This window comes from Talpa occidentalis, unplaced genomic scaffold, assembly GCF_014898055.3.
Source record: "Talpa occidentalis isolate TD23 unplaced genomic scaffold, MPIMG_talOcc4v2.1 talOcc4.17, whole genome shotgun sequence".
Taxonomy (NCBI): domain Eukaryota; kingdom Metazoa; phylum Chordata; class Mammalia; order Eulipotyphla; family Talpidae; genus Talpa; species Talpa occidentalis.
Window position 1 is genome coordinate 17,412,814 of NW_023601754.1, and position 27,407 is coordinate 17,440,220.

The 27,407-nt window shown below is 41.9% G+C and overlaps 1 protein-coding gene across 1 annotated transcript in view; it reads right to left on the reverse strand.

The window, feature by feature from the left end:
* CDYL2 (chromodomain Y like 2) overlaps positions 1–25,399 on the reverse strand; it is a 163,665-nt gene extending 138,266 nt beyond the window's left edge. Inside the window, exon 1 of the mRNA XM_037516205.2 lies at positions 25,174–25,399. Within this exon, the coding sequence (XP_037372102.2) occupies positions 25,174–25,197 (24 nt within the window). The 5' untranslated portion in view covers positions 25,198–25,399. The remainder of the gene's footprint in view (positions 1–25,173) is intronic.
* Between the last annotated feature and the right edge of the window lie 2,008 nt (positions 25,400–27,407).

Genomic DNA, 27,407 nt, shown 5'->3' on the forward strand with positions numbered 1-27,407 from the left:
TCATGGATTGGAAGAATAAACATTATTAAAATGGCCATCCTACCAAAAGCAATATACAGATTCAATGCTATTCCAATCAAAATTTCAATGTCATTCTTCAAAGAAATAGAACAATTATTGATGAAATTCATATGGAATCACCAAAAACCCCGAATAGCCAAAGCTCTCCTGAAAAAAAAAGAAGGGAATGGAGGCATCAGACTCCCAGACTTCAAACTATACTACAAAGCCATAATCATCAAAACTGCATGGTATTGGAACAAGAACAGACATACAGACCAATGGAATCGAATAGAAAATCCAGAAATAAACCCACAGATTTATGGTCAACTAATCTTTGACAAAGGAGCAAAGAATATGCATTGGAGCAAAGAAAGTTTGTTCAATAAATGGTGCTGGGAAAACTGGGTCGCTACATGCAAAAGAATGAAGCTTGACCACCACCTCACACCATACACAAAAATCAACTCAAAATGGATTAAAGAACTAGACATAAGACCTGAAACCATAAAATATATAGAAGGAAATATAGGCGAAACACTACGTGATTTGCACATCAAAGACATCTTTACAGACACATCACCCAAAGCAGTGATAGTGAAGGCAAAGATAAACAGCTGGGACTACATCAAATTAAAGAGCTTTTGCACAGCAAAAGAGACAATAACAAAAACAAAGAGAAACCCCACCAACTGGGAGAACATTTTTGCACCCAACACTAATGATAAAGGACTGATCACAAAAATCTGCAAAGAGCTGATGAGACTCAACAACAACAAAGAAAATAATCCAGTCAAAAAATGGGCAGAAGAGCTTAAAAGAAACTTCTCTGAAGAGGAAATGCAAATGGCCAACAGGCATATGAAAAAATGTTCAACATCACTTGTCATCAGGGAAATGCAAATCAAAACTACCATGAGATACCATCTTACACCAGTGAGAATGGCACATATTAAAAAAACTAGCAACAACAAATGTTGGCGAGGGTGTGGAGAAAAAGGAACTCTTCTGCACTGTTGGTGGGAGTGCAAACTGGTCCAACCACTGTGGAAAGCTGTATGGAGATTTCTGGACCTACTAAACATAGAACTTCCATATGATCCAGCAATTCCACTCCTAGGTATTTACCCAAAGGACACAGAAACATCAATTCCAAAGAACACCTGCACCCCTATGTTTATAGCAGCACTGTTTACAATAGCTAAGCTTTGGAAACAACCCAAATGCCCAAAAATAGATGACTGGATCAAGAAGATGTGGTACATATATACCATGGAATATTACTCAGCATTCAAAAAAGATAAACACATGCAATTTGCAGCAACATGGATGGCGCTGGAAGGGATCATGCTCAGCGAAATAAGCCAAAAAGAAAAAGAAAAATACCGGATGGTCTCACTCATAGCAGGAATCTAGAAAACTTAAATAAGGGACCAGGAAAATGAATAACTATAAGAAAGTGAAAATCAAAATCAACAAAAAACTATGAACCAGAGACAATTTTAGGAGGGCGGGGGTGGGAGGGGAGGGATTGGGGTCAGAATGGGGGGGCTGCAATTGTATGGGGAATATAACAATAAAATTTATTAAAAAAAAAAAAAAAAGAGTATAATGTAGAGCAGAAAGCAAGATAACAAGAACACAATTTGACTTCAATTCTATAAAGTTCAAAACCAAGGAAAATCAAGCAACATAAATTTTAGGGATGCATATATAAGTTACAAAGCTGTAAAATTAAAGAAGTAATTAACCAGAAATTCAGAAGAGTTACCTCATGGAGAGAAGGATGGGTATACACTGAAAGAATTACAGAGGACTGAAAAGACATTCTATATTTAAAGCATGTAATTAGTATACTCATAATATTATTAAGTTATCCATAAACATTATGTATATTTTTGTCTGCATATTGTACTTCATAACTAAAAGGAGGAAAAAATAAATGAAAGAATAGTAATAAACAAGAAACTGATTAATATAGAGCATATCACAGTGAAAAGGAAAAATAGAGCTAAGAATTTATTTTATTTAAAAATTTCAATACAAGAAACCAAGTGCTAGCAGCCTAAAATTAGGAAAAAAAAAAAAAGACAATGCAAAAAGCCACAGCCTTAGGTAGAGAAGATCATGACTAAATATATGAAAGAGATATTTTGAAAATGCAGGAGAAAACTATTTGCACCTCCCCAAACAAACGTTAAAACAGGGATAATAATATGAGTTTCTTACTAAATATACATTACAAAAAATTACTCCTAAAAGGGGATATAAAAAAAATCATTAAAAATGCTATCAAAAATTGTCTAAGAAAAACCCAAACACATAAAATATTGCAACAACTCATTTCTTTTAGAAAAGATACAAAGGAAAGCTTAATTAAAATGTTGTATAATCAATGCCTAAAAATGGGGGGAAATAAAAGGTTAATCAATTACTTTCATGAAACCAGCATCATCCTGACATTAAAAATTGAACTAAAATAGTACACACACAAGGAAAAAGCCAAAGATACCAACCACATTTATGAATATCCATGATAAAATTGTGAACACCCATCAAAACTGAGTGAACTTAACAAAATAATAAAATTAAAAATACACTGTTATCAAATATGTTTATTTCAAAATATGGGAAGTTAACTTTAGAAAACTGGGAGCTAAATTACACCAAAGATAAGGAGAAAGATCACCTCATGAGGTACAAAAAAGGCATCTAATGAATTATAGCACCCTTTCCTTCCTTATTAAAAAAAATAGTAAAGGAGGCATAAGAACTTTCATTAACAGGAAAGATACTATCTACCTTTACCAGCAGTCACTGTCTAAATTAATGATGAAATAGAGCAGTTTTATTAAATCAGAAACAAGAAACAAGACACAAAGACTAGGTATCATACTGCTATTTGGAGCTTTCCTAAAATCCTCACTAATAAAGTAAGTGGAAAAGTATATATGTACAACTAATAGAAAGAAAAGGCAGTGTAATTTAATGATGATGTGACTACCTAAAATTCCAAAAAAGAAATAAAGTTTATGAGAATGATAGGAATTCAGAAGATGGAAGGTAAAAAAACAGCAAAACAATAAATTATAAATAAATCCTTGAATACAATTTTGTGAATACAAAATTTATTAAAATGTAAACTATCTAGTAATAGACTTAGGATTTTAAAAAAACAAGTAAAAACAACCTTTATTAACACACTTAAGGAATTTCTAGTAAATGGAAAGAAGTATGTTCTTGAATGAGAAGACTCAAAGTCACAAATATGTCAACTTCCCCAGTCTAGTGCAATTTTTTAAAGAAAACCTCATCAGGACTTTATTTTGGAACTTTATCAACAGAAATAGTCACAAACATTGGGAGAAAATAATTGTGAAAATGGATCACATTACCAAATAATAAAATGCTTTCTCAAAGCATAATAATTAAAACTGTGGAAGAAAGTGGAATGTCCATAAACATTCATATTACTATATGCTATAATTTCATCAATGATAAATCTAACATTTCAAATCAGAGGGAAAATAATTTATTATTCAGTGAGTAGTGTTCAGACAGAAGATTAACAATGGCAGAGACCATAACTCTACTTCACACCATTCAGCAAAACAACCGACAGACAGCTGTATTAAAAGTGCACTTAAATGTGCAAAAATTATGCCCTAAAAGAAACAAAAGGGAGGGCCTCCTTGGTGGCGCAGTGGGTTGAGAGCAGCACTGTGAAGCTGTCCACAGCCTCTGCAGTGCGGGTTCAATCCTGGGCAGCCGGCGAGAATCCCACCTGGCGCGGTAGACCTCTCCTGTCTCGCCCGCTGCTCCCCTCAGCAGTGCCTTTGGTCTGTCTGCCTGTTCTGCTCCCCACTCTGTCTCTGGTGAATCCTCTCACCCTCCCGCACCTCTGGCCTGTACCCCAGGTCTTGTATAAATATAAATATAAATATAAATATAAATATAAATATAAATATAAATATAAATATAAATGAATAAATGAAAAGAAACAAAGGGGAGCAAAAATCAATGGCTATATACTTCAGCACAAGAAAGGTTTTATCCCACTCCAAGAAGGGAAAGTAGTGGGCAGGGGAGGGAAGGAGGAAAGAGGAGGAAGGGTAAAAAGACAAGAAGGAGGCATAAATACGTATATATTTACTCTAATATGAAAGTTCTAGTTATTCTGTTTATTTAAAAATTAACACCTAGCAAAAAGAAAATTTTTGATATGTCTCAGAGACAAGAATAATTCATTCATAGTTTTTACAATCTTTATCAATAAGAAATGAAAACACCTCTCAAATTGCATTTTTTGACAATAATACCAGTGGTGCCAAGAGTCTAGTGAAATAAACATGCCAGTCACTATAAGTAACAATTTTTTCTGCATGGCAAATAATCCTTTTTGGATAGCAAGCACATCCTTTCTGGAGAGCAACTTTGCAGGATCAGCAAAAGTCCTTTATAAAGGGAATAGTCATTGATCTTCCAACCCTAGAAATTTATCACAAGAAAACAGCAGAAATATATACAAAGATTTATAAATAAAGGCTAAATATAAATACCGAACAATTCAAAATAAGCTAAGTACAGAATCTAATATACTACAATAAGATGGTAACTTACACGGTGCAACATATTAAAATTAGTATATAAAGTAAGGAAATACGTACAAAACACTAATATATTGTATAGTATGGCTATAAAAACAAGAAATCATTTGACAAATTCTTCCATACACTCTGGAATAAGTCTGTGCGTGTCAATAATACAAGGGTAGCATCAGTGAAAATTTTTTTCCCTCCATTAAAAGCGGTAAAAAAACTAGCAAAAAATACCAAAACCAACTTTTTCAGAACTTTGGAAATGAACCCAAGGCTTACAGTAGTTCAGGAAGCATGTATTCAAGAAAAATATCTGAATGTCAGTAAGAACAGAAGTTTTGTGAGGTTTTAACTTGCCCTATTTTACACTTGGTCTTCATTTATCCAACATACTACTCTGTAACCTATGAATAGAAAAAGAAGAGAAAAAGAAAAAGCACACAGAAACTGAAGAGAACATATAATCAGATATTCTGAAAATGTCAGTAGACTAAAGGTGGCAAGGTACAATTTAACAGAAATCATTAATAACACGTATCAATACTCATACACATTTAGATTAGAAAAACAGATGCTATAACAAGCACCAGCTCCACTACTGGAAATGGCGTGTGAAAAGAAATTTTGGCAGCTTTAATTGACTTCAAGATTCCTATGATCCAACCAAATAATAAGATGGCTTTTAAAAAATGCTACCACTGTGCCTCCCTGGTGGCGCAAGAGGTTAAGATGAAGCTGTCCTATGAAGCTGTCCTATGAAGCTATCCACAGCCACTGCGGGTGAGTTCAATCCCCAGCCAGGGAGCTACCCACATGGCACAGCAGACCTCTCCTGCCTCGTCCAATGCTCCCCTCAGCAGACTTCAGTCGGTCTGCTTGATCTGTTCCCCACTCTGTCTCTGGTGAATCCTCTCACCCCCCACACCTCTGGCCTGTACCCCAGTTCTTGTATGCACAAATAATCTTTCAAAAAAAGGTAATACTGTTCAGTCATCAAGAAGATATAATGACTACAAACATGTATGCCTAACAACGCAGCTTCAAAATATATAAAGCAAGAAACGACACAATGTAAGTGAGAAATGTACAGTTCTACAAGAGTTGGAAAATGTAATAACCTATGTTCAATAATGAATGAAACAGCCAGAAAGATCAATGAGGGAAGAGATTATCTGAAGAACAATATAAACTAACTATACCCAAGATACATAAACAGAATGCTGCACACAATAGAAAATTATACATTCTTCTTAAAATGCATGTGGTACATTCTCCAGGACAGACTACATGGTAGGCCACAAAACAAATATTAACAAATTTTAAAAAGATTAAAATCAAAGTGTCTTTCCAACCATAATGAAATAAAATTATAATAGTAGAAAGAAAACTCACAAATATGTGACTATTAAGCAGTACTATCTTATGCAACCAATGGGTCAAGGAAAAAAAATTACAAGGGAAATTAGAAAATATTTTTCAACAAATGAAAAAACATATCAAAATTTATGGAATGTAGTGAAAGCAGTGCCCAAAGGGAAATTTATCGCTGTAAATAGCTACATGAAAAAAAGAACAGGGATGGTGGCACAGTGGGTTGAGAGCAGCACTGTGAAGCTGCCCACAGGCTCTGCAGTGCAGGTTCGATTCCCGGCCGGCCAGGGAGATTCCCAAATGGCATGGCAGACCTCTCCTGTCCCATCCGCTGCTCTCCTCAGCAGTGCTTTCGGTCTGTCTGCCTGTTCTGCTCCCCACTCTGTCTCTGGTGAATCCTCTCACCCTCCCGCGCGTCTGGTCTGTACCACAGCTATTGTATAAATTAAAAAAAAAAAGAACAAAGATACAAAGATGACCAATAACTTAATAGTATACCTTAAGCAACTAAGAAAAAGGCAAACTAAACTCAGAGTTAGCTGAAGGAATAAATAATAAAGATTAGAGTTGGATAAACAAAATAAAGACTAGAAAAACGAGAAAAATCAATGAAACCATAAGATAGTTCTTTGAAAAAAGCAACAAAATTGACATACCTTTAACTAGACAAAGAAAAAAAACCAGAAAATTCAAATTTCTAAAGTCAGAAATTAAAAGAAGGACATTACTATAGATCTTACAGGAAAAAAAAAGTATAAAAGAATGCAATAGGTTATTCAATTTGTCATGCAGATATGCAACATTGGATAACTGACATCATCCAATGGAAATATAATGGGAAAATTCCTAGAAATACACAAACTGCCAAAAACTGATTCAAGAATAAGTAGGAAATCTGAATAATAAGTAAGTATTAATAAGCATAAGAATGAATCAGTAATCAAAAATTTCCAAGCAAAGAAAACTCCAGGACCTGAGGCTTTACTGGTGAATTCCACCAAACATTTAACAAAGGATTAACACAAATCCTTCTCAGAAGATTCCCAAAAATTGAAGAGAAGGGACTACTTCCTAATTCACCCACTACCCAGATACCAAAGCCAGAAAAAGTCACCACAAAAAAAGAACACTGCTGACCAATATCTCTTAAATATATAGATGCCAAAAAAAGCCTCAACAAAATACCAGGCAGCCAAATCCCAGTAGAATATTAAAAAGGCAGAAACAACTCAAATGTCCATAAACAGATGAACAGAAAAATAAAATGTGGCATACATATCATACTTCGAATTATTATTCAGCTATAAAAAGGAATGAAATTTTGATTACATAGGTGAGTGAATCTTGAAAAATGATAAGTAAAAAGAAACTATATAGAATAGACCAAATACGGCATAATCCCATTTATATGAAATAACCAAAAGTAGGCAACTCCATATGACAGAAAGCACATTAGTGTTTGCTATGTGCTGGGGAAACAGGCCATAACAATTTAATAGGTACGCGATTTCCTCTTGGAGTGATAAAAATTGTTCAGGAATAAGACAGAGGTAATAGCAGCCTAACATTGTAAAAATACTAAGTGTCACTATACTATAAACTTAAAAAAGATTAAAATAGAAAATTTGGTTATACATACTTACCACAATAAAAAAAAACAGTAAAAATATATATACAAGTAAAACTTTGATATAAAAAAATACAACCTCTAATAAACTTATTATGCCATTTTTCTCTCTGATGCTTTACTATATTTGCTTTTATTTACATTCATTCCTTCTTTAGGGTTTCTTTTCATACATTTTGCAGTTCTTTTTCCAATTTTCAAGACGTATACTGCGTGTATTCTTCATTGTGTTTAAGGCTGTATTCTCCAAAGCATCACTGTACTCACTGGTCAAAAGTTCGAAGGTTACTGTTTTCACCCATGTTATTTTTCAAATATTTGTTCTGCAATTGAGGTTCTAAATGAATAAAAAGTCCAGTGTCCAAATTATGAGACAAGACCTTTGCTGGTGAAGCTGAGAATTACTATAGGTGATACACGTAAAGTAGCATATTAAATAGACCAGAGCTATCCATGAGAGAACAACCAGTGGGTAAAGGACGGAGAAATGGAGAGATTTCTTCTCCAGAGTATCTCTCTTCTTGATTCTAGGGATACATCTTGAGGCAGATATAATCCTGCCTTTAAGAAGACACTCCTTAAATAAGTATGAAAACAACTGACTGATTACAAGGACCAAGCTGTGGGGGAGAAGCACAGGATGCTCAGAAAATATAAGAACAGAGAAGTCTCCCCAGTCCTGGTGGTCAGGGGAGCCACCTTTGGTGAATCTACTACAGAGCTGCAAAGTGACCAGGTAGGGTCAGGGGCCTTCCAGGCATAAGAAACAGCATGAGTAAAAGTCTCAAGGGAAAGGATGTTTAGAGGAACCGAAAGGAGGCAGAGGGTTTGGGACACAGAGAAGGTGAGAGTGGGAGGTGTTAGCTGAGCCTGGAAAGGAAGGCAAGCAAGGAAGGCAGGCAGGAGTCCGTTCACATTAAGTATTTGGGAACTTTATCTCAGAATGACAAGAGGCCATTGAGACTTGGGAAGAATGACATATTTATAACTACCTTTCAAACAATCACTTTGGATCCAGGATGAGAATAGAAGATGGCAAAGAGGAAATGTTCACAGTCCATTTAAGAGTCCAGAGGGAGAACAGAATGCCTTGGACTAGGACAGCTGCGGGGCAAATGGAGTGACCTAGTAAATGAAACTGATAGTTGCTGGTGCCTGAATTCACTGCTCTTACCAATATGTGGAGTTGCACAAGAAGGTGGACTTTGGCTCACCATAACAACACATGTTCCAACAGCCAGGACGCTACACCTAAGGGGAAGAGGCTGCCCTTCAAAACAGAGCACTCTATCTCCTTGAAAGTTTCCCCAGAGGAACTGGGTGATCCTAACTGAAGGATGTATACACAAGGGAGGAATCAGATTCAGATGGTCCAACCTCTTAAGACTGCTGCAATCAACAGAAATGCAAGGTCATCTGGACAACCCAAAGTAAAATACTTAGGAAAGAAAAAATTATACATGTGCACACATGTATGTTATGTGTTATTTCGTATCTCAGTTTTCCTCTCTATTCAAATTGTTTCTTAGAGAAAAGAACACCGATAAATTGTCCTCTATCCCATAGCTTGTTATACAGATGGAGAAAAAGAATATTATATATCTTTCTAGTTCTTTTAGTATTGACATCAATGGTTCTACTTATTTGAATATATTGTCTTAATTTTAGTAAAGATTAGTAATGTATATGCTCTGTTAGTTGTGTGTGTGTGTGTTTGTGTGTGTGTGCTTTTAAGTATGCAGACCTGAATGCCAGAATCTGGAGTTATTTGTCTCACTCCTGGAAAGCCTTACTGTTTTGAATACAAATCCATATAACCAGTGAACCACTGCTCACCAGGCACCAAACAGTAAGTTTGTGGTAGTGAATAGTGAGTTTCAAAAGCACTCATCTGCCAGTTCCAACAATGAAGAGATTCAAACACCATATTAATGATGGATGGATGGGTGGATGGATGGATGGATTCACAGATAGAAAATGGAAACAAATACACTGTGACTCATAAATATGCCAAAAGGATGAGACTGACCAAGAACTATTACCAGTTGCCCTCAAACCTAGTCTTCACCTCAGTGCTTTAGTCTGAGAATAACCAACACCAATGCCAATGAAAGGTTCTCCATCTTATTTACTAAGGCAGAGTCATGTAGACAAACATCTATTGGGACAGACACAAATGGAAGATTTCCCATCCCAATCAATTCATTTCATAGGAGCTCCTTTCCTTCACATGCCAACACACAGGCTGACCTATGTAATCATTCTCTTGATACACAACTGTGTCTTCCTGCTAGAAGCATGAAATAGCAAGAAGATTTTGTTTTAGTGCAACACTCATAACCTATTCCTGAGTTTCTGTGTAAAAGCACAGGCACTACAGAAATACCAGCCAGTTACAAAAGGAAAGAAGCTAGGAAGGAAATCTTGGCATTTTATAATTTATCAAGAGGTAAGCAGCAATACCTCAGATGACTTAGCTTCATTCTTGGTTCTATGACCTGGTGTCTCTGAGCTTCAGTATCTGAATCATAAAATGGGGTAACACTAGCATCCACCCCACAGGAAGGACTAAGTGAGAATGCACATGAATAACTTAGTGTCTGGCACACTGTAAATACTTATTAAAGGCTATAAAAATTGTTTTATACAAGAATCATATGAAGTTTCACTTCAATAACCTCTTTAATGCATCAACTAGGATCAGAGATTAGATTTCTTCAAACTATACAGGGCAATTTATTAAGTCAAAACCAAATGGGGTTTCACCAGTTTCCCAAAAATGCAATACCATGACCCTGGCCACAAGAAAGTGGGAAGTGGAGGGTAATAAAACACAGCTATGTCTCAAAATCTCAAAAACGTTGCTACCTCTATCATGTTTGCTAAGAGAGGTAAGAAAATATGACTTTCTACTTACCCAAATATATTGGGTTATGAAAAAGTCATGATTCATTTTTTACTTGAAAACCACAGAAGAAAATACATCATGACTTTTCCAAGAACCCAACTTCAAAGAGGACACTGGATCTACAGTTTGAAGAAGGTTCATGCTTTTGCATCCTAAAGGACAATGTGTGGTTCCCTTCCTCTTTCTATTAACCACAGGTTCTGTTTCACAGATCTCCATGTGGATGATATTTGTCAAAGTGAATGTGGTTTTATGTGGCAACACAGACAAGCAAATAGCAACGTAAATACCAAGACACTAGAAGTTTACCTCTCTACCTTTTACCACATGAAGTACTTAGATCTAGATTCCAACAGTTCTATTATTAGATTCCATATTAGAGCTGGCATCTAACAGTTTATGAATCAGTACGGATTCCCAGAAAAGTTTAGATAGCAAATGCTCCCTATAATGTCAAGGCCTGTGATATCAGTTGGTGAGGGGGAAGGTCCTGACCCCATTCTTCATCAACAAGAGAAATAAACAAGATTGAAGGCTATGTTAAGTCTCACTGGCCTTCTTTGCTACATTTTTTTTTAATATTTATTTATTTATTTACACAAGCACTGGGTACAGTCAGAAGCGTGGGAGGGTGAGAGAATTCACCAGAGCCAGAGCGGGGAGCAGAACAGGCAGAAGGACCGAAGGACACCGCTGAGGGGAGCAGTGGGTGCCAGGAGAGGTCTGCACGCCATGTGGGACCCTCCTCCAGTGGCCGGGAAGCAGACGGGAATCGAACCAGCGCTGCAGAGGCTGCGGGCAGCTTCGCAACCCAGCGCTCAACCACTGCACCACCAGGGAGGCCCTTCTTTGCTACATTTTGCAGAAAAAAGTAATAATGGCATCGAGAGTCTTAAGGTTACTCTACAGAATAGTCCAGGAAGATATCACCTTGATCTCGTGTATGACAGACTCAGGTTTTAGTGAAGGCAAAGAGCCAATTTTAGCATCTCAAGTACTTGTTTCCTTCAATACAGTAAAAGAGGCCCTTAGTTTTGATCACTTGTTGGAGATCTTGGTGGTAGACTCAGTAGATGACTTCAAAACTCTATCCAACATTCAGCAATCCTTTGAATACAAGACTGTTACCTTTACTGATAATACAAAACTGAATATTGTAAGTTTTGCTTATAGAAACCAATGTCCAGGGCCTCCCCGGTGGCGCAGCGGTTGAGCACTGGGTTGCAAAGCTGCCCGCAGCCTCTGCAGCGCCGGTTCGATCCCCGGCTGCTCCCCGGCCACTGGAGGAGGGTCCCACATGGCGCGCAGACCTCTCCTGCCACCCGCTGCTCCCCTCAGCAGTGTACTTCGGTCCTTCTGCCTGCTCTGCTCCCCGCTCTGGCTCTGGTGAATTCTCTCACCCTCCCGCGCTTCTGACTGTACCCAGTGCATGTATAAACAAAACAAACAAACAAATAAATAAATAAAGCATGCCTCTATAAAAAAAAAAAAAAAAGAAACCAATGTCCACTCCAGAGTTATATGTCCTTAGAAAAAGTAAAAGATTGAAAATGCCTTCACATTTATACGAAACAGGTTGTATAGATATCTGAGACAACTTCATCTTTCATGTAAATAAAAGACCTGAATACACTGATTCTTTTATTAAATGGACTATGTTTTGAGTCCTGCACTGTGCTAGGTATTAATGATGTAACAAGACAGACAAAATCATTGCCCCCACAAAACTTACAGCCCAGAGGGAGTTTTAGAAAATAAGATAATAAATTATAACATGTAAAAGTTGAGTGTTATAGGGCAAGGAAAAAAAAGGGTTCTGCAAGAACCTAAAGAAAACCCTCCATGAGCCAGGAAAATATTGCCAAGAGGAGCATCTCTCTGACCTAATAAATTACTAAAAATTAAGCAAAATGTAGCAGGACAAGAAATGGGGAATGCCCAGGAAGGGCATGATTGAAGGCGAGCACATGGAATTCTCAAGGAACTAGGAGCAAATCTTTGGGTTAGACTATACGCTTAGACGACACGCAGAGTAGGAGATGAGAAGGGTCACATCGAAAAGATCTTATACATTACTTTAACATATTTCATCGGGTGACAGACATGATAAAACAGGGATTTAAAAGGCTCTCATGAGTACAATATGAAGAAAAATTGAGCTAGATGCAGCATTATCAACTGAGAAGTGAAGGAATGACCCAAATGCTGGGACTTGTCTCCTGAATTAGAGACCAGAGTGACTATGAAGAGGAAAAAGACAGATTTGAGAAATATGCAGGATGCTGATACAACAGAATGTACATGGTATCTGAGCAAAAGCAAAAAGGCCGCACTTCTAGTGAATGAAAGGGTGGATGGTGGTCAAACTGAGGCTAGGAGCCCAGAAGGAAAAGCAAGTTCTACAAAGGAAGACTGTCAGTTCAGCTTGGGGTATTATGAGCCTAGAAGACCATAAGTGGAGTCAAAGGGATAGCTCTGGATCTCAGGGGGCGAGTCTAGGCAAGTGTCAGAGCCAAGGAAATGACTGTAGCACAAAAACAGAAGAACCCTGGTCAAAGTTTCAAAAGAAGCTCTAAAGTTTAAGGAACAGGTAGCAGAAATCATGAAACAGGACAACTGAGGAGTGGGAGAATGGGTGGGGGAATGGTTTCTCAAGACTAAGAGGGGGCGACCCAAGGCAGTGACAGCCTCTGCAACATCTCCCTGCGTGCGCACTTGTGCTGCAGGCTGTACCGGGGCACAAGGGAATTACCAGCCCGAGGTAATTTAAGACTCGACTGCCCCAAGGAGCTGGCAATTGCATATGAGACTTGAAGGGAGGCACAAGAAGCCTAAATACAACCAGGGAGAGAGATGTGTGTTCTGGGGCATCCAGAGAGATAGACTTGGCAGTCAGTGAACAGCCAGAACTGAAGGCGAAATGCACGGGTGATCCTCCACCCACTTCCCCTTTTGTAGGGTCAATGTGCCACCCCCTCAGCTTCTGGAAATAGTCTACTCTTAAAAGACTCACAGGCATGCCTTGCAAAGGGACATGCCCTCCAGAAAATGGAATTGTCCTTCCCAAGGATACAACCACCCCCAGCACCAAGGAGTAGCCCCACAGCAATGACTGATTATGAGTTCTGAGGCCCAGTTCCCTGGCCACATTTCTGCAGGGCCATCTCGGTTTTGGAGAATCAGCAGAGACCTTAGTTGTACCCTCACTGCAGGTAGCTTCTCCATCTGTCCAGTACTGCCTTCCCCACTTCCTTACAAGTCTATCTCCCAAAAGCACTCCAGCAAACTCCCCGGAAACAACTCTTCATTTCCAAGTTCTGTTCTAGGCAGCCTAACCCACAAAGGGAGACATACAGCCACTGGCCCAAGCCACTGGGACTGGTGTGGAGATGAGACAGAGCTGCAATGGCAGGGGCAGCTGCAAGCCATAGAGCGGTCATTGTGTGTGGGGGTGTGAAAGGACCTCTGTCACATGCAGGATTAACAGAGAATGGCTACTCTCAATCCAGTGGTCACCCATAACGAAGGACAATGGCTTGAATGTTTCGATTCGCCTTAAGGGACTTTTGTTACCTAATAAATCTATACAAGATCTGGTGGGAGGCGAATAGAAACTTGAATTTCAAGGATGACCTGAGGGAATCTTCTTAGCACATGGGAAGCCATAAAGGAAGTTCACTCAAAAGAAGGCCTGAAAGCACCTAAAAGGTGGCCTGAAAGCACAGGTTTTCATCATTTTCCATCATTTCTTCAGCAAGTACTTACTGAAAGATTGTTATGTAGCCAGAAAAGTGGCACAGATTTGGAGCACAATCATGACTAACACACATGTGGTCCTGCCCTCATGGAGAGTGAAATTGAGCAGAAAATGCTTTTCCTAATCAAAATGGCCCCAGAAAACCTAACACATAAAATCAGACACATGTGATAATTTCTCAGTGTAGCTGTCTTTCATACATTTAATTCAGGAGCGTGATTACTGAATTAACTCATGAGAGCGGTAAAACCTATTTTGATTAATAGCAACATTCTTAAATGAGGTTTGAGGATGTTAGCTGTCTTCCCCTAACAACCAGCTGCAGCAACGTACTTCTGCCTTTTGTTTTGTGTGTATATTCGGAAGGAATCTTTGATTTGCTATGAAGAGTAGTTTGGGTAGTATCAGGTTTGGTGTGGTTTGGTTTTATTATCTTGTCTTGCAATCTCAAGATATTCTTCATTCTAACTAATCCTGAAGTCTCAAAGAAGAGACACAGGAAATGTTTATCCTTTGGTTGAACCTCTAACATACAGCAACTGCTCACAGTCCTCTCAAACTTTAAAGTCAGAACACAAGGACCTAGACCTCCCAATAAACCCCAACACAACCTTTCATGCAACAACATAAGGGGACAAAGTGTAAACTATTATCACACACTGGTTATGACACCATGTCTAGAACATTCAGCAACCACCACCCTCTGAGCCTTGAGTGGCACTTGAGTGGGGTGCACTGCATTGTACGGCATATTTGACAATACAATCTTATGGGAGGAGATAAGAAGTGGCCTGAATTTTATAAGAATATTGCACTTTATTGCTAAAACAAGTGCATTTACCAGAAGTTCAAATACAAGTCCAGAGATGGCAGGAGAGGCTGCATTCTGAGATTTTCTCACAAAAAAAGAGTTGATCTAGCTGCCCTCTTTTAACATACTGAACATGTGGATGTGTTGAAATGGTGGTACATGTCCCAATGTGGGTGTCAGGAATCTCAGTTATCACATTCTGAACACGGTTTAAAGGACAGTTGTGGCTTCATCCCCAGACTTCCAGACACCTAGTTACCACACAGTGAATATTTGATTTTGGGATTTTTAAATAAATGACTGCCTTTAAACAAGTATCATTTGTATAAGCTCCATGGTTTGTTAATAAGGTCCCTTAAGAACATACTTGTTTTTTTAAACACCGGAACAGAAGACAAGGATATGAACATCAAAGAGGAAAATTCCCCGATCAAGAATCTGAGACTATCTGAGAATAGGGCGGTGGCCCGCTGGTGGGGGAATTCCTGGTATGTGGCCCAGAGCTTCAGTCCTGCAGATGTTTCCCTAAGGTCTCCATGCTGACACTTCTCTGAGTCACTTATATAGCAACGTGGTAATGGGTCAATACTGGGGTTCCACGAGGGATAGGGTGACTGGAGTCAAGGCGGAATCAGTTGGGAGCAGTGAGTGCCCTTTACAACAAGAGAAAGTGGGACATAAAATAACAAAGCGGGTCCTTCCTCTGCTTGACTAGTTCTAAAGAGAACAGACACCACACAGGACAGGAATTCTGCGCTCAGAAGTTCAGAGACTCCCTGGCAGACTACAGACTGTGGAAAAAAGGCATGGACTCTCTCATTTGTACAGAATGGATTCATCACAAATTTACTAGGTCAAGAATTCCAGATAAAGTGTTTCAGCATTCACCTGCAGATCATGAAAAATACAGTGGGGATCCACAGCACCCTCATAAACTGCATGCTGTTACCAGAATAAAAAGCACAAAAAGATGTCCATAGTGGGAGAAAGATGTGATAAAGATGCTTAAATTAGAAAAAAGTAAAATAACAAAGCAATGGCGCTCCAAGGTTCTCAGGAACCGAGGGTTTTATAAAGGCCTAACCAACTGATGGTTCCTTAACATGCCCTTTGGAGGAGGGAACTTCCATTCGCAGCCTAAGGCTAACTGGCAAAATCAGAGGGAGACAATTTACTGAAAGGGGGAACAGGGAAGGTGGATGGGAATGGGAGGCGGTAACCCACCAGCCCCATCACTCACTCCACCACCAGAGCAGGAGGCTGACTCCAGGCAGGGGTTAATTTCAGTCCTAGAAGAAGCTGGCGTAGAGGTCCAGCACCACCGATGCCTGCCACCCAAGCACAGCTTCACAGAACATCAAGGCCTAGCCAGGTCCCTGGAACTCCAGGCTTGGCCCCCTTCACACATGCACACAAACGCAGTACATACACACATAACTACTAACAAAGAAGGCATGTACTGGAAGAAGTGATAGACTCAAACAGAAGAGACTTCAAATAAGGAAGAGATCTCGTTTTATAGGAGAGGCCACTAGGGTTCAAAAAAGTCTAAAGGATGAGTCAAGCCACACATTATTATCAAATGAATGATGCCATGTGGACAAGAATCCTAACTTAATAATCAGGGTTCAGCCAGACAAGCAAAACCACTAGGATATATAGATTAAGAGATTTATTGCAAGGAATTGGTTTATATGGTATGGGGCTGGCTAAACAAGTCCAAAGTCCATAGGGCAGGTAATTAGGAAGGGCAAGCTGGAAATCTTCCACGATGAAACTGCTACACACAGATAGAACTTCTTCTTGAGGTAGGTCTCTGTTCTATTCTTAAAGCTTTTCAACTGACTGGATCAGGCCCAGCAAAATGATCTAGAATAATCACATTTCCTGAAAGACACCCAGTGGACCATAATGATACTATGTCAATCATATGTACAAAATCCTCTCACAGTAATACCTAGATTAGTGTTTGATTGAATAGCTGAGGACTGGATCCAGTTAAGTGGACACATCTAATTCCATCCTTCATCTATCAACAACAACACAGTGACCTGTCCTCTCAGAGTAATGCTGGTATAACAGAGCCTTAAAGAAAATTTGATCTTCTTGTCCTCATCTGAACAAGATAATTTCCTTGAACACATTTTATTTAGAAAGGTTCTGTAGGACTGTATTAGGCATGTTCTACTTTTTCCTCCAGTTAAAATTCCTAAAGAGGTTGAACCCAACTGTCATAGGTCAGGAGGCGAGGGGTTTATAGGATTTATGGAAACTCACTTCTTGTAAGAATATTAGTCTAATAATTTAAAGTCTACACTACAATCTTCTCTTATTCATGTCATCTGAAGTAGTAGCATGTGTAGAGCTACGGAGTAGAAATGTAAGACCCATTCTCTCACTGATACCCCTGGTTATCACACTCTCTCTCTCCATACCAGCATGTCCATATTAGCAAAATCTTCTTATTTTTCCTTCTTTCTTGTTATTCTTTGTAAATCTGATCTTTCTCTTCTTTATCTAGCCTTTGAAAGTCTATTATTTTTCCCCCATACTCAACATTGGTCCTGGCTCACATTAACATACTGTCCTTTGGCTTTAATTATAATCTATGCATTAACGATTCCCAATCTCTATCTCTATATCAGACACTGCTTTTGAGCTTTGGGCTCACATGACTATCGCTCCAGACAGCTATATCTGGATGTCCCACAAATACAATAAATTCATTGTCTTGTCCTTTCCACTGGCCCCAATTCCTTCAATCAAAGTTTCTTTGTGGGTTCTCTAAATCTATTACTGGTTCCACCATTCACCCAATGGAACAAACAGAATCCAAGAAGTTATCCCCCAACTCCTGCTGTCCCCTCAATCCCTACAATTTCTGCCCCCTACAGGTCAGAAGAGAACAGTTGAAAATCACATTTTCCAGACTCCTTTGCAGCTAGGTTTGACCACATCATTAAGTTCAGGTCAAGGAGATGAAAGCAGAATTGTATGGACCTTTCAAAACAGCTGTTTGCAGAGGACTCCATTCTCCTACCAAAAAAAGACAGATGGCTAGCACTCCATGGCTACCTTGGACCAAACAGTGACCTTGAGGACAGAAGATACAGAAAATATGAAAAATATAGAAAGAGTCTGGTACCCAGAGAGCTACAGGAGCATCATACCAACCCTGGGCTGCCAAAATCCAACTTTATTCCATGCAAAGGAAAAAAAGGCTGTGCAAACCACTATTATTATCTATTTTTCCATCAGATGCAGCCAAACATAGCCCTATCTCATACACCAAACTGTCCATTCTTTTTTAATCTTTCTATTCCATCCATTACTGTCTCTACTACCATCCCCTTCATTCAAAACACCAACATCAGTTACTGAAACAGCACATTAACTAGTCATCTTCATTCTTATCCACTGCCCACTTCTAAAGGGCAATCTGAGATTATGTATCATTAGTGTAAAAATGTTTACATTCTTCAAGCTGGCAATTTCACTTCTCAGAATTTATACTAAGAAAAACAGTAAGATACACATATAAATAATTATGTTCATGGAGATTAATAATTGCAATATTTATAATGCTTTACAAATGGAAACAAGTTAGATGTCCAACAATGGAGGATTAGATATAGACCAAATCGTGTATCTATTCGTGAAAATTAACCTACCATTAAAAATCATGACACAGAATCCTATTTTAAGATAGTAAGAAATGTTCATATTTATATTATGTACTTATAAAAATAAATTGGGTCATAAAACAGTATATACCCCATGCTCCAATATGGTTTTTGTAATTACCTAAATATGTATAGAAAACAATTTCACTTTCATTTGTACCTATCCCAAAAAAGCTAACATTTTAATTAATTTAGAACTCAAATTATTATTTATTGAACATTAAGTGTGTATCAAATAATTATTTTAGGTATTACCATTTTTTTCTTTATACTTTTTTTTTAAAGATTTATTTACTTATGCTTGCAAGAACTGGGGTATAAGCCAGAGGTTCAGGGGGTGAGAGGACTCACCAGAGAGAATGGGGAGCAGAACAGGCAGATCTACTGAAATACACTGCTGAGGGGAGCAGTGGGCAAGTCAGGAGAGGTCTGCTGTGCCATGTGGGTTGCTTCCTGGCCAGGCCAGGGACTGAATTCATGCTGCAGTGGCTGGCGATAGCTTGACAGCGCTGTTTTTAACCCTTGCGCCACCCGGGAAGCCTTATACTTATTTTTAAAAATGCAACAAGTAAACATAAATTGCTTTTAAAAACAGAAACAAAAAATATTCTTTTTTTTTTAAATAATAAATTTTATTTTTATATTCCCCATACAATTGCAACCTTCCCATTCTGACCCCAATCCCTCCCCTCCCCCCCCCCCAAAAAAAGTGTCTCTGGTTCATAGTTTACAAAAAATATTCTTGGTAAGTCCTGCAAAGTTGATATTGCTCATTTCCTAATTTAAATTCAAGAGCCATGCCTTCCTCTGGGGAGCTTTTTCTCACTCTTCCTAGACTGGATCTCCCAGATCTTATAGAACCCATACTCTCCTGTACTGATACTTTCTCCACTGGGCCATAAACTGCTCATTTTCTTAACTATATCTCTCACTCAGCTGTAGGCTTAAGGAGAGCACAATTTCCTTGTTTTCCTGATGTCTGGCACATATTTGGTATTCGATGAATGTGAAATGACAAATGAACCATGGTTCAATGAATTCAGTTACATCTATGCCTGTCTTCACCATCCATCCACGAGATACAGATGGACCCATATCTTTGACATCTAAATGTGTGTTTCTGATACTTAAGTCTTTGAGAATTACCATACCTGAACCACTGCATAGCAACTGGTCAGATGAAAGGAATTCCATACACTCATTTTAGGGACAGTTGAAGTCCCAAAAAAAATGATCATTAGCAATGTGGAATGACTTAAAAGTCTTGACATAAATGTCTATTCGAAAATAAGCCAGTATCTCCCCACCCAAAGTAGTTTAAAACAACTTTCAAAGAGTGGGAGTATCATATACCCATTCAGTATTCATTAGGTGCCTACTATGCGCCAAGGAATCAATTGCACTCAACCAATATAATTTCCTTGAAGATATAAACGCTGGTGCAGAGATTCAAGAAGTTCTGCCACTGTCTGTTCTATTCTGCCAGTACATGCAAGTCCTTGACAGGAATTACTTCAGGCATTATTGGTAAGTGAGGGAATGATGTTGCATAACAAGCAAGTTGTGCTGATTCTACGTGATTTTTCCCAGTTTGTTTATATTTTGAAGCAATCATAGGAAAACAGTCTCACAAGGAAAGAGAAAGACTGAACGATGTAGGAAGAACATAGAATGAAGCTGGAAACACACTCGAGTGCCTTTCTTTGATATGATCGTGGCCGATCGTAGCTCCCAGAACCACTAGCTTAACCTGCCTGGAGAAGCCGCGAGTGATCGATGAAGAGACTAAGAAAACATTTCTCCCTACACAGATGGCTGAAGAGGGCTGTGCCCTGGGCCAGGTTTAAATTTGATGAATATGTTCTCTGTGAGAGGTGAATATCCTCTGTGATCTACAGAAAGAAGCATGTGTCCAATTGGAAGGCTGTAAAGGATGGCTGACAGGTTAAGGGCAAAACTATCAACCACAAGGAGAATTCATCAATCTGTATATTATACACACACACACACACACACACACACACACGTATTTTGTTTCTGGTTACAAAATCCTGTAAGGTTTCAGCAGTGAGCCTCAATCCTGTTCTTTTTAGTGCATGATTCTGCAGAAATTTAGGTGCCTCAAATGTAGGTGCCTCAAATTTAGGTGCCTCAATCACCGTGGCAGAGCCAATTTTTAACTAAATTTCTTTGAACAAAACTAACAGTATCCTATTATCATTATTTATTTTACTTGAACGAAACGAAAGCAGTACTTTTGTGCACACTCACATAGACCTATCAATCCCCAAGAAAGTCATGGGGAACATGGCATCCTTTTGAGATAAAACTTGGGGAAGGATAAATTGAACATTGACAAGCACACAGGAACTATCACTGTCAAGTCCATCTTGATAAAAAGTCAACTTGACCACTACTGACTTTATAGACATTCAACATTCTCTGATGACATCTGCCAAAGAAGTGGTGATCCTCTCTGCAATGTCAGCTAATCACAAGAGAAGAGGAGTAAGACACCACCCAACAGCCACATGGAAAGTCAACCACGTAGCTGAAACTTAGATGGATTCAATCTTTCTAATGAGTAATGGTCTTCCTTCTCTGAAGAGGGACTCAGTCACATTTCCTTCTAGAGAGAATGGAGAGCCATCCCCACACATGGTGTTACCACCACTAGGCCCACATTCAAGAGAAGAGCAAACAAAGAGAAACATTTAATACAAGGGTAACCAAAGTGGATGGGTTCTTTATGTGCGTGCAATTCAGTCTTCTGTTCATGGATTCAGTCAACAAGCATTTGACTGTACAAAGACCTAGGGACACAGAGGTGGACAAGGGAAGCCAACTGGGCTCCATATTCCACTGATTATGTCTTCCTGACACCAAAACATCTTGGTGAATGAATAACTAGCATAGCGGGGTTGGATACTCTTATGCCTGCTGGAGTCAGATAAGTAAGAGTGAAGCCAAATGGATACCTGATAAAAGGGAATGACAGGACAATGATAAACTAGAGATTATATGTGCCATCTAAAGGTATTCAAATCCATTTTTCTTATCTACTAACAAGCAAGGCAAAATACATAGTTATCCTAGACCTGGCTCACAGACTGCCATTTTATGTCCCTGTGCTTAGCAGAGTGTAATCCATCCAGAGATAAGGATGTTCATTTTGTACCCATATACCTGACTCTAAGGAGATCAACCCACATTTAAAATTACCTTACAGTTACCTTGCAGATGGTTATAAGACAATAGACGATGGTGTGAACTCTGCTATAGGAGAAAGCAGAACAATCTATCAAGATCCAATATTTTGGAAACAGAATTTGAGTCTGTATTTCATTTTGATTGAAGAGTAGTGCATGGTCAAAGTTTTTGTTTTATGGCATCTCTAAAATCAGCACCCATTCCTTAAATAATGCTACATGAAGAACGTTTACTTCTTTACAATTGTCCAAAGCACCAAAGGGAAGAAGAAGAATAGCTACAATCCAAATGACATTTTCACCATAAAGGGTCAAGGATAATGTCAGTAGACACACAGGTGAAATACATTAATTACAAATGTAACAGTTCTTACTGAGTCCAATTCAAAATATGGTTTCTTGGTTAGAGGTTATAAAAGGCCATTTTCTATATGGCCTGGTATTTAATTAATGTAATACCATAATTGAGAGTATCAGTCTCTTTTTTTCCTTTCAAGGTCAATCAATGCACTGGATATTCCAACATCTGCCCTTAACTCAACATCCCATTTCTTATACACACAATCATTTTATAGTTAGAAATATATATACATATATGCCAATGTAAAATTAGCACTTCCTAATGGTTTTTAAAGGCAAATTTAAACAACAAATTAAATTCCTCACTATATGTTATGTAATGCAGACATGGGCTATAAAAATGTTGACACTGTTATATTCTGGTAATATAATTTAGCCCTTTTAGTAATGACTATGCAAATAATCTACTACAGGAAAACTATTTTACATCTAGGACAATTACCTACTATCACAGAAGTAATTATTATTATTCTCCTGTTTATTGAAGTTCAATAAGAACTCCTGAAGTGCTAAGGTAGTTCCAAGGCCGGTGTGAAAACTCGCCTTTTAACAGAATCACCTGGCAACTGTAACTACCAATGTGAAGAAGGGCAGTTTCAGATGAACATTAAACAAGAAATTATCCCCAGAAGGTTCATAAGTTCCAGACTTGAAATGGGGAAATACTGACAACTCCCAATATGTCTTCATAATGCCTTCAAGAGGCAACTCTTCACCCAGCCAAGAGCAGCACCTCTACGATGACTCAGTACCAATGGTTAGAAAAACTGATGAGTTTTGCCCCTGAACAATATCTACCTTGGCCAAGTCCTAATAGTGTTGGCTATACTTCCTGAAACTCAAACATCCTATTTAACTGTGTTTCAACTTCTGGCTTCTGAAATTGCTCCGCCATCTTGAAACAGACAGAAGTACTTGGGTGATGCATGGGTCACAATCTGCCAACGTTCTTCACCAGGTCTCTATCCAACTTCTCTACTAGCCCAGGGATGGGGAAGGCAGTAGTGGGGAGGAGAGGTCAACTTGCATCATTCCTTTTTTTTTTTTAATTTATTTATTTATACAAGAACGGGGTACAGGCCAGAGATGCGGGAGGGTGAGAGAATTCACCAGAGACAGAGCAGGGAGCAGAACAGGCAGACAGACCGAAAACACTGCTGAGGGGAGCAGCGGGCAAGACAGGAGAGGTCTGCCGCGCCATGTAGGTATCTCCCTGGCCGGAGGGGAATCAAACTCGCACTGCAGAGGCTGTGGACAGCTTCACAGCAATGCACCGACCCACTCCGCCACTGGGGAGGCCCAACTTGCACCATTCTTTCCAGAAGTGCTAAAATCACCCATCCATCCACCTGAGCCAGAAGGTGAGTGGTCCATGACTGGGCCTCACCAAGTGCATAATCATCCAAAAGAACCTGGTCTCACATAAAGCTGAGATGTTCTCCATTCTCTCGCATCAGTCAGCATGTCCACCATCTGAAAAAGCTTCCATCGACCAGAAGGCTCAGAGGGAAAATCTCAATGTGGGTGAATCACCCCTGTAGTCTCTTACTCATAAGTCTAACTCATTCCCCGGGGACATGCGTCTCAATTTTGGCCAAAGTCTTGAGAACCAAGGTCAGTGTGAAGAGATTGGTGTTCAGGTGAGTCCAAGACCAGGCTGACTTCTGACACTGGTTTCTCAGAGAGGCAGCAGGCCTCCTGGTCCGAGATGGTTGGTATTTTGGTTTCTTCATCCGGAACCTCCTCTTGGGGCCAACACCTCATCGCGGCATTCTCCACTGCGCACAGGGGTGCTTTGTCCACTTGTTGGAAATTCCAAAGCAGGAACGAGCGACCATCTTCAAACCTAGTAAAACCTCGATGGCAGAGGCCATGACTATTCTCGCAGGTTTCCAAGACGCCAGACTCATGTCCTCCTAGACCACTTTGGAAACGCTTGCAAAGTTGCTGCTGCTGGCCACTCCCCATGTGGGCCGGACACAGGTAGCCACTGGGGGTGAGGCACAGCGTTGGGCGCAGGCTCCATCCCGGCTCTTCAGGCAACGTGTTACCACCCACCTCCGACTTCCACCTTCCCCTCTTCCCCCCGAGGGTCCTCGGCAGCGCCCCCTTTCGCCCCCGGCGAGTGCGACAACCGCAAAGACCGCCCCACGCCCCAGCCAGGAGGGCTCCCGAGCCCGTGGCGGGGACAGCAGGTGGGGAGGGTTGGTGGGGGGTGGGGGGATCTGGGGGGCCGGGTAGCACGGGGGGCGCGTTTTGGCGGGTGTCTCCCCTCACCCCGACCCGGCCACCCCCTTCGCCTTCTCCCCTCCCCCCACCCCCTCAGGACCCCGCCTCGCCCGGGCCCCCAGGGCCGGGGAGCCGATCTCCCGGCCCGCCCCCTCCTCTCCCGCGCCCCCGGCCCAGCCCGGGCCGCGCACCCCCAGCCCCGCGCCCCCGCCGGCCGCCGCGCGGCCCCCCGCATTCCCGGCACGTCCGGCGCCGACTTTTACCTGTACTTTCTGCACTCGAGGCGGCTCGTCGGGCGAGAAACACCTCCCCGGGACCGCTACCTCCCCGCCCCGGCTCCGCCCGGCTTCCTCCTTCCCCTCCAAGGCCGCAAAGTAGATGGAGTAAGAGAGAGTGTGTGCGAGAGAAAGAGAAAGAGGAGCGGGCGCGGGCGCCGCGGGAGGGCGGGCGGCGGGCGGGAGGCGCGCCCGGCCCCCGCCGCCCTCCGGCCGCCGCGGCCGCCGCGGGCTCGGCAACTCCGGCTCGCGCCCGGCCCCGGCCCCGGCCCCGGCCCGGTCCCCCGGCCGCCCGCCGCCGCCGCCCGCGGGCTGGGGCCGGCCCGCGCCCCCGCGTCCCCGTACCTCGTAAAGGTCCCCAGAAGCCATGCCAGGCTGCGGAACTTGGCTCGCCGGGTGTGCGCGTCTGCTCGCTCGCGCCCTCCGTGCGTGTGCGCGAGGGGGCCAGGGTGCGCGTGTGTGTGCGCGCGTGTGTGTGCGAGTGTGTGTGGTGTGTTGAGTAAACTGTGTTTTTGCAGAATGACAGGCTTGGGGGCTGCCTATGCGCAGAATCAGAGCGGGCGGCGGCGGGGCTGGCGTAACCGGCAGCGGCGCGGCGGCACGAGCGCGGGCAGCAGCGACGGCCGCGCAGCGCGCCCGGGAGGCACCGACGCGGCCCGAGCGCCGCGGCCCCCGCGACCCGGCGACCCGGCGGCGGCGGCTGCAGCGGGCAACGGCTCGCCCCGGCGCCGCCTGCAGGAAGCCGCCCCGCGCCCCGCCGCCGGCCCGGACGCGGCTGCCACTGGGCGAGTCCCCGCCCCCCGGGAGCCCGGCCCGGCCCCCGGGGCGGGCGGGGGGGGGCGGGGGCGGCGGCCCGGCCGCGCCCCGGGGACCCGTCCCGGAGCCCGAGGGCGCGCCCGCCCGCCCCGCCGCCCCGGGCCGGCTCCTGAGGAGGGAGGGAGGGCCGGGGGGGCAGCCAGGTGCCCGCCACGCGCGCCCGGCCCGGGCTGCGAAGGGGCGGCCGCGGGCGCTGGTGGAGGTCTGAGGTGGCCGGGCGCTCAGAGGGCACCCCGGCTGGGCGCCGCGGGCCTGGGGGGGCTCGCCGCTTGCACCCCCTCAGGCACCCCTCAAGAGGGGAGTGGGTGCCGCCCCGGGAGACCTGGCCCCGCGGGGCTGCGCGGCCCCTCCCTGGCGGCCTAGCCCCTCCCTCCAGGCGGGCTCGTCAGAGGTGGAGGCCACAGGGAGGAAGGACGAAATGGCCCATCCTGAGGCGTTTGAGAGCCCGGGACAGCACCTGGCTGAACCCCGGAAACTCTTTGCGGCCAGGCGTGCTCTTCGCCCTACAACCCCCGGCCCCTCTCAGCCGTGCACTCACCCCACTATTCAACAAGCATTTCCCAAAGTCTGTCCAAAAGCATCGCGTCCCTGGCCAGGCTCAACTGGGAGCTTGCCCACAAAGGGCTTTGCGTCCAAAAGGAGAAGCTGGCTGCACTCGCTTGAGGAGGAGTCAGTCTTCAGTCTTCGACAAAAAGGAATTCCTACCTGGGGCCAGGTTCCAGAGCTGGAGGGAGCAGGGAAGCTCTCCAAAACTCAAATTCCTTCTGAAGTGCTCTCTTCTTACTAATATGGTGGCTAAATGGTCGCCCTTCTGTTGAAAGACTTCCCTCTATAATACTAACTCGGTGCCTGGGAAGGCAGGATGTTCTGGAATTGGAAGAAAGGTCTTCCTCATCCCAACCCAAAAATGCCCGGTTACTCAGTTTCTCCAGATTGATGTGGTCTTAACTCATCCGCCCTCCATCCTTTCCTATTTGTGACAACATGACTTTACCCATCTCAACCTTGCCTTCCTCATCTGGCGATCAACACCTGAGGTGGTGTGAGAATTGAATAAAGGAGCTCTGCATAGATGCAATGGCCTATCCCAGACAAACTTCGTAAAGGGTATTTGTGTCTGAATCTAGCCCGTGAACTACCATCGTGAAGAACTAAATAGCAGAGGAGAGTCAATGACAAGGAGGAAGAGTTAGTCCATCGGTTGTCAAACTTTTAAAAGTCATCACATTTTTCAATTAAAAAAAAAAACACATAACTTGGGCCACAAAATCTTCGTGCCTGGCTCATGTGAGGTGACATTAGTGTAGGTAAGCTGTTTCCTCTACCTAGAATGTCCTTCCACATTGAATTCATCTGGAATGCTCTTCCTCCTCCTGCAGGAGTTTATTTATCTTTGTATCGCAAGCATCTATCACTATTCCTGGCAGAGAGTAGGTATACAACGAATGTTTGTCAGACTACGCCAATACAACAGATTTTATACCAATCTCTAGTTCAAATCACATAATAAAATGGTCAGAGGGAAAAAAGGTTGAGGGTGTGGGAATGATAAATGAGAAAGTGTATTTGGTTTAGAAACTGGAAATTGTTCTAGCGGTTCTCTTCCCTTTTCATACAGATATTTTCCCACTGGCCATGGTTTGAAATAATAACATTAATAATAAGGAGTTCTCTATCTGTAGGTCACAAAACAAATTTTAATGATCCTTAATTTGTACTTGGGAATGAATGCACCACCATAGCATGAGGATGTAATTTGGAAG